We start from the raw sequence: 12,713 nt of genomic DNA, 5'->3' as shown, positions 1-12,713 counted from the left end.
CCCACAGCTGTCATACCTCAGAGCCTTCCGCATTGAAGTGATCCAGCGCCTGCTTTCGGATCTCCCCTTTGATCGAGCCGTCCAAGCGCTGGAAAGATCAACAATAATGATAGAAAGAAAGAAAGTAAAGGAACCCTGAGGAAATGCTGCCCCAAAGCTCTGGGAGCTCCAGTCTCCTGTCCTACATACCTTCAGCTTGGAGCATTTAATCATTAAAAATAACTGCTGATTAAAAATAACTGCACTGCTTTAACCTGCTGGGCTGAGGGGGAGGGAGGCGGGGAGCATGCTTAGGCAGCAGTCACACGGTGGGTGACACTTCAGCTCTCATTACAGGCTCCCAGCCAGGATCTCTGCATTTACAGTCTTCTCTGGAGCTTATCAAAGGATCAAGGCTGATGCAGATGCCTGGAGGAGGAAGGGATGTTTTGCAAAAGACAGGACTTTATTTATTGTGCTTTCGCACGTTTAAAGCACGCCCCTTGTAGCAACCGCCAGGCGCACGTACAATTCTATAAAAACAAGGCGTGGGTGGGCTGGTGAGCCAGCCCCAGCCAAAAAGAAATGGAGCTGATATCAAAGCTACGCTGATACGGCAGCCAATTCACAGCCCACCTCAGGCAGAACACACAGGCTTTATGGCCTAGCCTGAAGGGACCAGCAAGGGAAGCCAGCTCCAAAGCCAAGAGTTCTCTGCTGAAATCACCCGGCTATCAGACTCAGAGATGTTCACATCTCGGGACTTTTAGCAAAAGTGCATCTGCTCAAAAGACAGTGCCTGGAGCAAGAGCCATCTCTCTGGTAGCCAGAACCCAAACCACACAGCACTTTAAGCATCAATACCCACACACTGAATTCTCGCCTTCCGTATATGTTCACATCACAAATGCACATCTCTCTCATTCTCTTGGCTTGATCAGCACTTAGAAGAGCAGGAATACAGTGAAGCTTCCCAGTTATCATCAGTGCACTTTGCTTTGGAGCCTTATGTAGCTGGAGCTACCAACCTCAGGTAGGCTGAGCACTTAAATCGCTTATGTCCCCTCAGTGCTCCCCGATTTGAACTTTCGAGTTAACCCTGAGTGTGTGCTTACCACTAACCCTCCTCACCTGGAAAGGGTAGTGCTTGATAGTCAAGTATTCTGCCAAGATGTCCAGCATTCTCACCATCTGGGAGAAGATCAGGACTCTGTTACCTCTCTCACGCAGCCTGGTCAGCAGTTTGTCCAAGAGAATTAGCTTTCCACTGCTCCTGATTAGAGACTGAAGAAGTAACAGTCATTCCAACAGATGCTTCCAGCCATGCCCTGTATGCTCTGTACAGACCGACATGCAGCACAGCAGGCTGCCCTTGTTCTTCAAGTCCAGTTTGTCCCAGCATTAATCCAGCCCCATCACAGAGCTTTACAGAGCGGAAGCCCTTGACGGAGACTAAAACATCAAAGCGTGATCTTATGCTGTATGTTCATCCTATTCTAGACATCCAATCTAGCTAGACATGAGGCCACCCCTAACCGGGGAGGAAGGCTGAAGAAGCAGCGGCTTGGCTGTGGGGAGGAGTTAGGGAGCATGTCCAGGGGACAGAGGAAACAGGAACTCTGCTTGCAAGATATTGTTTTGGCACAGAGGCAGGAATGGGGGGAAATAAAGGGGAAAGAAATTACCCACCAAACAACTACCCACCATCAGCATCTCCATGCCGGTCTCCCTTTCGTTTTCTTCCGGAGGTTTAATGAGATAGCAGTGATTGCAGCATTTTTTCAGCTCCATCACAATGTTAAGGAAGCCAGACGTGCTTCCTCTTGTCCCCTTCGAGAGAGCCTTGTAATTTCTTGTCAAAATCCACCTGCAGGCAGCAGTAGGCGAAACAAAATCCTCAGGTCAGGCCCTGACATTTCAGTGGGGGACAGTGCAGACTGAACTCTCCGGAGAAACTTTCAGAAACTATTATGCCTGGGCGACAGTTCTCCCGTCTCTCTCCTCATCTCTTTTTCCATCGCATGAAACTCTGCTTATTCCTTACATGAAATCCCAACCCACCTCCTTCTGGGAGATTATTATTTAATATTACAAGGCACCATGGTTGTGCACAGACCTTTACAGAAATAAGACAGGCATGGTCCCCACCCTGGATGCTGACAAGATAAATTACATCATCACTCCATTTTAAAAGCAAACCACCCAGTGGAGTGAATTGCAGCATCTCCTTAGGGCAGCGGTTCTCAACCCACGGCCCAATTAGCACACAGCTGTGGTCCAGCTCAGCTGTGCACTAAAGGCAGGCCCACACGGCGAAGTCCTGACTTGGTCTGGTCAGGGCTGCCGGCCTGCCCCGCGTGCCAGGGGTCAGGGGCTGCCACTGCCCTGCCACCCAGCCCCTGCGGCCCAAGTAACACTGTGGATCGCATGTGCAGCCCACAATGATAAATAAGTTGAGAACCACTGCCCTAGGGACAGGCAACACACAGGCAAGATACTGTACCATCTTACTCTGCTTCTCACCAGAAAGGCCCCCCTACTGAAGGAGACTGCCACTTATGCTGTGTCCCACAATGGTTTGGGGATACAGAACCACAGCCACCAGACACACTAATGATGTAACCCACCAAATCCGTTTCCACTGGGCACCTTCAGTCACTCAGTAAATGCCTTACTTATAATACTGCTTCTGTGGCGCAGACATTTCCACCCGGAGAATCTGCTCCACTTTGGCCGGCAGGGATTTCTCCACATCTTTCTTCACCCTGCGCAGAAGGAAAGGCTCCAGGACTTTGTGCAGGCTCTGGTAGCCATTCTCTCTCCCTTTCCCATGATCATCTTCAAAATCCTCCCAGAACTCAAACCTGGTGGTACAATTTAGGAGAGGTGGGTTAGAAGGCCTCTTAACCACCATTTGCTCTGTTTACACTGACACAATGCCAGTCTTCTGAGGACCTCAAAATGCCCCACAAGCTATATATTCTGCATCCCTTGAGCTACGTAAGTGATCACCATTTCACAGGAGGGGTAAAATGAAAGAGAGAGATTAAGGGGCATGCCCAATTCTACAGAACAAATTGGTGGCACAGCTGGGAATAACACACTCGTGTCCTATAGGTCCTTGCTCCAACCATGGTCTAAGCTGCTGCCTTCATATATAGCCTAGATCTCAGGAACAAAGGGCCAGGCCTTTTTTATCTATAACAAATATCCTACACAGGGAAACAAAAATGGGATTATAGGATCAACACTGTTAATGGTCTCTGATTCTTTGAGAAAGGAGCTAGAACAGTCTTTGAGTCAAAGGGAAATTCACTTCAGTGGAAGAAGCATCAAGAAATGTATATGGAACTGCAGGAGAGCCACTGTGTTAACAAAACTGTCCCTTTGCAGAAGGCAGGGCTAGACCAACCACATCTGGCTGCCATAGCCATCATTTGGAAATATTTTTACGGCAGCTATGGGTGATCATAACAGACAAAACATAAACCCACTTACGTTTAGAAATAAGGAGTACAGTGAATAAACATGGCAAAAACTTTTCGAGAAAGATGATAATGGAAGATGGTAAGCTAAATCCATCGTTCCTACCAAGAGCTACATTTTACTTTGGAAAAACCAACTACCACCGAATCTGTTTTTATCAAGGACTCTGCTAATAATTTCCTGGTTACATGTGGGAATTGCCCTGAAGTAAAATTGTGGACAATACGTAACATTAAAAAAACAGTTTAAAAGGGGGGGGCGGGAATTGTCAGTTGAGGCTTAGTTTGGTTGTACTACAAAAAGAAGCAGCTACAAGCTGGAGAACAGCTTGATATGGGGAAATCTTTCCTAACAAGAATTGCAACTAGACAATAAAACAGTCACCAAGAGGATATGGAGACATCAACAATAATCTCAAGAGAGATTAGAAAACATGCTTTGGAGTAATAGCAAGAGGAAGGCCCAGCACTACGTGCAGAAGTTGGGGGTTGACAACCTTCACAATCATTCTGCACAAACTTCTAGAATCCCAAGATGTTCCTTGCCCATTAGACACAGTAAATAGCAACAGATCTCGTTAACAGGGACATATTGATCAGTAGAAGTATTTCTTCTGTGCCTCTGACTGATGGAGATAAATATGAACTTCTGCACAATATGAAAGTGTGTTATTTAAAATAGCAGCAGACAATGAACATTCATAACATCTAGATACCTTAGCATTTGAAGATACTGATCTCCTTTTCACATCTTTGATTTTAGCTCTAGAACCTAACAATTATCTACACAGTGAATTGTGCAAGCCATGTCTCTGCTTGCCTAACCTCTCTAAATCATTCTCTTTTGTATTTCTCCCTCACTCCATTCTCTTTAACCCTTTTATCTAGCTGTGGTACTGTTACTGAAGGAATATTAAGACTTATAGAAACCATCCTCAAACCACTCACCACACAAAGGACCAGCTTCCTCCAGGACATAACCAACTTCCTCCAGAAACTCTGCAACATTAACAACCGCCCTCAGATCATCATCCTTGCCACCATAGACGTCACGTCCCTATACACCAATATCAATGTCACGATGGCTTTGCTGCCTGCCTCAAATATCTACAAAATGGAAGACACTCAGATATGCACTCCAAATGTCACTAAACTCATCCATTGCCTCCTCACCCATAACCATTTTACATACAACAGCAAACATTTTGTCCAAACCACAGGAACAGACATGAGTACTAGGATGGTTCCCCAATATGCCAACCTCTTTTTGGGACAACCTTGAGGAAGAATTTCTGGACAAAGGCACTACAAAACCAATGACGCATGAGATACGTTGATGACATTTTCATTCTCTGGACAGATTATCTAAATTTCCTCATAGATTTCCATCAAAATTTCAACCATTTTCACTCATCCATCAAGCTTTCGCTAGATCACTCCCACACCACCAGCATCAACTTCATGGACACCATGGTCAGCTTCAACAACAGACCCCTACAGATGATAACATACAAAAAACCCACGGATCACCACACTCACCTTCACAGATCCAGTAACCCCCCCCAAACACACGAAGAAATCTGTTATCTATAGCCAAGGCCTCAGACACCACAGAATATGCTATGAGGAGACATTCTGGGACACACACCTTAAACTCAGAACTGCCTTTACCAAACAAGGACATTCCACCAGAGAAGTAGATTGCATCCAGGAAGGGATCACCCAAATACCCCATGAGAACCTGCTTTAATACAGGGAAAAAACCCTCCAACTGCACACCCCTAGTTGTCATCTACCACCCCATGCTGGAACCCATATGGGGTATCATTAAACAGTTACAACTCATATTCAATAGGAACCACATCCTGAAAGAAATCTTTCCTGAACCCCCTCTTCTGGCCTTCAAACAACGCCTCAACCTCATCAGAAGCAAATTCCTCACAGATCAGGACTCACCAACCTGAAGTGGCACTAGACCCTGCCAGAACAACAGATGCAAAACCTGGACACACCTCCACTGCTACAACTATCAATACCACCCCCAATACATCTTTCAAGATCCATGAATCCTACACATCCTTATCACATATGGTGTACCTCTTCCAGTGTACTAAACATTAAACATTTGGGTGGGAAAAACCAGTCACTGCACTCTTGAATGAACTCACACAGAAAAATGATAAAAGACAAGCATGATTCATTTTCACAAAACACACTTTTCACAAAGCAATCACTCCATATCTCACCTCTCAGTCCTCATCCTCAAAGGAAACCTGCACAACACCTTCAAAAGATGAACCTGGGAGCTTAAATTCATAACTTCACTAGACGCTAAAGAACATGGTCTTAATAAAAGCACTGGATTTATGGTTTATTACAACAATCTGCAACCCACTAGCCCCCTTTTTTGTTCTATGTCTGCAGGGATGTTAAAAGGCCATTTTACTTTGAATGGTCTCTTACAATGTGCACTAATTACTTATGCTAAACAATCTGTTGCGCCTGACATTTTGCTATGATGCTGGAAGTTCCTTTCCCAGACCCGAAAAAGAGTTCTGCATGGCTCGAAAGCTTGTGTCTCTCACCAACAGAAGTTGGGCCAATAAAAGATATGACCTCACCCGCTTTGTGTTTCTAAGCCATCTGCTATCGAAACCTCATATGTCCTTAATACTTTACCCCACAGATTCCAAACTGAACACAGGGTAACAGATTGGTGAGATGTAATGTGGGAGAGTTATGTGTCATCAGTTTAAGGGCCTGATCCAAAACCAGCTGAATTAAATGGTAATCTAAACAGTGCACAGAAACACTATGCAACAGTTTGAGACAGGAAGTGAAGAATACCACTTCCATTTAGCCATCAAAATAATTCAGCATCTCAGAACCCGGTCCTTACTCCAGCAGGTTACAATCTCTGTAGCAGGTACATTATAGCTAAGGTTAAGATTCTGTCACTGTTATTTTTAGTAAAAGTCACAGATAGGTCACGGGGAACAAACAAAAATTCATGAGTGCTCATGACCTTTTCATGCTTTTACTAAAAACAAGAGAGCAGGGGCGGGGGGGAGCAGGGCTAGGGTGGTGGGGGGGGGGGGGTGGGGGGGGGGACAATGGGGGGGGGGGAGGGGGGGGGGGGGGGAGGAATGACAGCTGGAGTCCAATGGGGGACGGGGCACGGACAGCCCAAGTCCCCACAGCTCTGGCTCTAGCAGCTGCAGTCACAACAGGGGTGTGAGACCACGGGGGGACACAGCTGTGGGGCTGGGGCACACAGTCCAAGCTCTAACCCCAACCACAGGCACACGGCCCCTGCCACAAGCCATGGAACAGGGGCACATGACCCCGGCTGCAGCCCCTGCTGCAAGCCGCAAGCTAAAGAAGTCACGGAGGTCCAGTAAAGTCACAGAATCCGTGATGGCCAAGACCTCCGTGACTAAATTGTAACCTTTTAGTTATAGCCAAAGGACCTCCAGCTCTTTTTCTTCACTTCTTCAAAAGGCCTGCATCACATTATTAGCCACAGGGTAAAAGTTTCCAAAAAATGCCTAAGTGACTAAGGAACCCACATCTCATTTTCAAAAATGACTCAGACGCTTAGAATCCCAAATCTCATTCAGAGCCAATGAGATTTAGACTTCTAAGAGCCCACGTCACTTTTGAAAATGGGACTATGGCATTTTAAAATATTTTTACATCTTGATCTTTGTGGCTCCATACAGATCCTCCTCAGTTAAGATCACGGTCTACCCAAAGGCCCCTTATTCTGTCCTTGAGCAATGCTCACGTGGCAGCAGTTTGTTATTCTACAGATCCCTCCATGGAAAGAATCTTCCAACTAGATGGTGTTTCACAGTTTTGAAATTTGCTTTTTGCCCCTCTGTTATTTTACTGTCTCATTCACTGGCCTCCTTTTTTTTAGTGGAAGCCTTGGAAATGGTTTGAATGGTTGCTTAAAACAGGCGTTTGACTCTTTGCACGGGGCCCTCCCAGACAACAGTGACGGAGGTTACGTTACCCAGCCCGCCTGTTGCCAACACAATTTAGCTCCTTGCACCATTTATTTACCTCTCAGCCCTTGCCACTTTCCCTCTTCATTGCGTTTTCCCCCCTGTGACTCTCACCCATTCAAGTTTTACTCACTTCTTTCTGTGTCTTCCAAAACTAAGTCATTTCATACTCCATGTCTAATTAAGAGATGGTATTTGACAATGAACACATGCTGTATCTTTTGAGGTACACAGTAAGGAGGCTTACTTCTCCGGCATGATAAAGTGCAGCAGTGACCAGAGCTCTTTGAGAGAATTCTGAAGCGGGGTCCCAGTGATCAGGAGCCTGTGGTTGGACTTGAAATCAATCAGAGTTTTATACAGCAAAGAGTCATCGTTCTTCAACCGATGGGCTTCGTCCACACCCAGAAAGGCCCAATTAATGCTGCCCAGAACAGTCTGGAGCAAAAAAACAAAACCAAAGGATACACCAGATCAGACTGGTCCCACAAATGTTTTATGTTAATTTCTCTGTGGGCCTGATGTCAGCTGTGTAGTGTTGCAATAATTGCATTCCATTCTGTTCTATTCAAATTTTTATACTGCACTCATCGCTGTGGTGTCTGAGCACCTTTTGTTTTCAGTGTGCTTTAACCAAGAAGCATTTCTTTTGGCGACATGCCTTTGGGACAAGAACACCACACCAATTCTGGCTCCACTCAAAGGTGGCCAGAAACATTTACAAGCTACATGCCCCAAATGTATTTCAGTTAACAGATGGATTTTAAAATCGACCATTTCTTCTTTTTTAAATTCCTAAAGCACAACCCTTAACTATCCCACATTCCTCTTCCTTTAATCCACCCGCCCCCATGACTGCAGAGTCCCTGCTGTGCTCACAAGCCCCAGCATGCACTGTTCTGGGGTAGCATCAACACCAGAGCAGCTCATCTGCCTGTGGGGATAAAGCGGTGTATTCACCACTCAGTTTTTTTTTTTTCCCCCAAGTTCTCTGTTCTCACACAGGATTCAGTGACTCATTGGTAGAACCTCCTGGCACACTCCAGGCAGCTCTCTCTTCTTGTAAGTGTAAAAGCCATGTGATATGATATCCCTCTGATATGGGGGGTGCATTAACCCTACCATCCCCAATTACAACACCTTCCCTCTCCAGCCTATGTCAAACAGCTGTGAGCAGCAAGGGAATGAAGTGTTTTGTTCTTCTTACTCGTATGTTAATAGTCCAAATTAAGACAGATACAGCTAACCCAGATACCACAGTGAGAGGTGCTTTATAAGTATGTGTAACCATGAACAATACTATTACTGTGCTGTATTTATACCTGACTCTGTAGTTTTGTAAGCACTCCAAGTAATGGTAGGCTGCATCTATGTGTTCTCAGTTACCAGAGGGGTGTGGTGGGAGGGAAGAAACAGCTTTGGATCATCATCATATGTTCTACTCACAGTGCAAGAACTGGTTTGGAGGGAGGCAGCCCCATTTGTGCAGCACGAGGAAGTTTACGTGAAATACCCCTTGCCCACTACATACCTTATCTTTGAGGAGGATCTCGTATGTTGTGATAAGTGCATTGAACTTCAGCCTTTTAGTCTGAGAATGGATCCACTCATATTCACGGATCTAGGAGAAAGACAACAGTTCAGACACAAACTTCAACCAGAGCTGTTAAAGGGGCACGCTCCATTATTATTATCTGTAGCACCCACGGGCCCCAGCCAAAAACGTGGCCCACTGTGCTAGGAGCTGTACAGACACATGGTAAGAAACAGACTCGTCTGAAGAGTCCATAATCTACAGAGGGGAGAGACAAAGGATGGACAAAAGGAAGGATTATCATCCTTCCTTTTACAGATGTGGACTGAGGCACAAAGATCATGTGATTTACCCAAACTCAGAGAGGCAGTCTGCGGCAGAGCCAGTAATTTAAACCAGATCTCCTGGGCAGTTTAATCCTCCCATTATCTGTATTCATTTGATATTAACTGCCTCATTATTAGCCATAATCTGAGGCTTCCTATATTGCCCCATAAAGGCCTACCTGTCTGCACCTCCATTGCTCAATAAAACAATCACTGTACACACATTATTTAAGTGATGGGAAGACCGAGACACAGAGGCCTCTACTCTAGTGAACCTGGCCAGACTGCACAGTTATAGCTATAATGCCAACCCAGAGTTTGCCTCTCTCCAGAACCATACACTACACATAATCTATGCACAGAGATTTTCTTTCTGCATGAGGCTTTCTCCCCTCTCCCACCCACCCTGCCTCTTATTTACACACCGTGTTTCTGCTCATCATGTCTCCTATGTAAACCACCACATTAATCTCTGGTGCCCAGATTTCAAACTCTCTCTGCCATGAGGTCAGAGTAGACAAGGGCACCACTATCAGGAAGGGGCCGTACAGCTGATGCTGATAGAAGAGATAGGAGAGGAATGATATTGTCTGGATAGTCTTCCCCAAGCCCATTTCATCAGCCAAGATCACGCTGTTGTTCCTGAAAGGTGGAGAAACAAAAATAAAGGTGTAATAAATATAATGAATCAATTTACTACGTGCCAACAAGTAATGACAGAGAATGAAATGCATGCCTTGCAAAAGGTCACTAAAATACTGCCAAGCAGATCCCAGAGCAATTCAGACTGAACTGCTCCACAAAGAATCACTTATGAGTGACAGGGTCAGAGTTTGGACTGCATTTGCCACCAAACTGGCAAGCAAATACAAAGACAAAACATCAGTGGTCAGAGTCAGAAGAGTGTTTCCCAAACCAAGGGTCTCTTCTACAGGAGATGGATGAAGAAAGCTAAGCGAGAGAGATTTATCTTTTGACTGATTATCAGGAAAATAGGGTTTGCCACACTGGATCAGGCCAGTGGACCAAATATATTATTCCATCTCCCCAGCACTGAGCCAGAGAAACACACCTGCCCATGCACACCATAGACCATGCCCCACAGGGCAATGGGGGGAGAAGATCTTCTCTCAGTATCTCTTAAGCTCACATTTTACGATGGTCCCCATTTGCCAATCTGCAGTGCCAAAGAAACAGCACCGTAGTCAAGTCAAGATGGTGCTTCGTGTGCACGTGTTCATACTGAATCCTAGCAATGCAACTGGGTTCCCCCTCCATTTCCAAAAGAGAGAATTTTTCCTCCCCTTTTAGCAGGAGGCCTGGATATTTTTGCAGGATGTGTGTGACAATGTTTGAGATCCTGAGCTTTAAAGGTGCTGAAGCAGGGCAGGTAAAAATACAAAACATCACAACAGATCCTGCTGTGGTGTAACAGGGAAACATTATGACTAAATATGGCTCAACAGCTCTAAAAACAAGTTAATGCTGCAACCCTAACCAGAACTAGAGCATTAACCAAAACAAGAGCATTACATACTTGCACCACGAGTGGGCGAGCCAGTTGAGCCCCTCCAGCTGGTAATCTCGGAGCTCCAGGTTCTCGCCACCAATGTAAGAAGGCTGTTTCTTCAAAGCAACAAACCTGGGTCTCTGCTTCAACACCTAAAAAGGCAGACTCCTTAAACTCACTGAAGAAAAGAATGAGGCAGGCCTTCAAACTCACTGAATAAAAACTGCCGTGATACATGGGTATGAGATAGATACAGAGAGAATACTTGTAACTGCAATTTAGCCACACAGTCAGCAGCAATGAGATCCATCAGTGACAACAGTTTGCTAGCACCGCCTGCTTGCCCGCCCAATCTTGGCATATCAGAGCTGCAGGACATCCCCCTCTGTCTCTTTTCTTTGCTTCATTCTTTTATTATCTCCCTGCCCCTTCATTTTAATTGATATGGTGCAACGTCCTCTATTCTTCTTCCTCCCTGGTGTGTTGCCTTTTCTTTCAGTAATAATAAAACTTTGCATTTCTGACTCCCCCTTTTATAATGTGGCTTATGAAGCATTTTACAAAGTATTAAGCCTCATATTCCATCTATGGGTACATAAGTATTATTGTGCCCAATTTACAGACGGGATAAGATGCAACGGGGTTCATCGATCTATCTGTGAGATTAGACAAAGTAATTGTACAAAAGCAATGAGCATTCATTCCAAAACACTGGAAGAAATTGACTCAGAACTAAGCAGAAGTCTGCTTCCCACCGTAAGCAAGAGAGTATTTATATGCCTTATTTCCTCTTGTATCAACAGGAAATGGAGAGGATATATTTACCCAGGAAGTCTGATGTATTTTAGATGGGTAGGGACTAGGACTGTCAAGAGATTAAAAAAATTAATCGCGATTGATCACACGATTAATTGCGCTGTTAAACAATAACAGAATACCATTTATTTAAATATTTTTGGATGTTTTTTACATTTTAAAATATATCAATTTCAATACAGAATACAAAGTGTACAGTGTTCACTTTATATTTATTTTTGATTATATAAATGTTTAGCATATCTGGCACATAAATATCTTGCAATGCCGGCTACAGAAGTGTCATGTGAACACCTGTTCTCACTTTCAGCATTGTAAAGAAGAAGCAGGCAGCAATGTATACTATAAATGTAAACAAACTTGTCTGCCTTAACAATTGGCTGAAGAAGAACTAGGACTGAGTGGACTTGTAGGCTCTAAAGTTTTACACTGTTTTGTTTTTGAGTGCAGGTTCTGAAACAAAAATAAAATCTACATTTGTAAGTTATACTTTCACCCTAAAGAGACTGCACTATAGTACTTGTATGAGGTAAACTGAAAAACACTATTTATTTTATCATTTTTACAGTGCAAATATTTGTAATAAAAAAATATGAAGTGAGCACTGTACACTTGGTATTCTGGTGTAAAAGAAATCAATATATTTGAAAATGTAGAAAAACATTCAAAATATTTAATACATTTCACTTGGTATTATATTGTTTAATAGCGCAATTAATCACAATTAATTTTTTTGAGTTAATCACGTGAGTTAACTGTGATTAAATCAACAGCCCTAGTAGGAACCTATTACAGACACTTTCCATTGACATAAAGTTCCACTGTTATTTCCCTTGAATTCCCAGGTTAACTCATGCCAGTTCTTGATTCTGCGTTCTATGCCAGCCTGGCCTCAGCATGCTGAAGAGACAGCATGGAGAGCTGCTAAGCAAGAGGGAGTATGTGATTTGTATAGCTTAGCACTAACCCCTCCAGATGACTAAAAGTCAAATTAAAGAGCTCTCCAAAGGGAATCCCAGCCATTGTTTTTCAAGGAACAGATGGTCTATGTGT

General features: G+C 44.2%; 1 protein-coding gene across 9 annotated transcripts in view; it reads right to left on the bottom strand.

Moving 5' to 3' along the window:
- CHD2 (chromodomain helicase DNA binding protein 2) overlaps positions 1-12,713 on the bottom strand; it is an 81,923-nt gene that overhangs the window by 29,144 nt on the left and 40,066 nt on the right. For 8 of the 9 annotated variants that reach the window (XM_032783014.2, XM_032783011.2, XM_075069698.1 and 5 more), the window contains 8 exons: positions 10,872-10,996; positions 9,760-9,976; positions 9,006-9,095; positions 7,722-7,912; positions 2,655-2,843; positions 1,684-1,846; positions 1,111-1,263; positions 17-88 (listed from right to left, as the gene is read on the bottom strand). In XM_032783014.2, the coding sequence (XP_032638905.1) occupies positions 17-88; positions 1,111-1,263; positions 1,684-1,846; positions 2,655-2,843; positions 7,722-7,912; positions 9,006-9,095; positions 9,760-9,976; positions 10,872-10,996 (1,200 nt within the window). Of the gene's footprint in view, positions 1-16; positions 89-1,110; positions 1,264-1,683; positions 1,847-2,650; positions 2,844-7,721; positions 7,913-9,005; positions 9,096-9,759; positions 9,977-10,871; positions 10,997-12,713 lie in introns of those variants that run through there. The other variant, XM_032783022.2, reaches the window with a different exon arrangement.

The sequence above is a fragment of the Chelonoidis abingdonii genome, chromosome 9, assembly GCF_003597395.2.
Source record: "Chelonoidis abingdonii isolate Lonesome George chromosome 9, CheloAbing_2.0, whole genome shotgun sequence".
Taxonomy (NCBI): Eukaryota; Metazoa; Chordata; order Testudines; family Testudinidae; genus Chelonoidis; species Chelonoidis abingdonii.
This window is presented reverse-complemented; position numbering and strand designations above follow the sequence as displayed.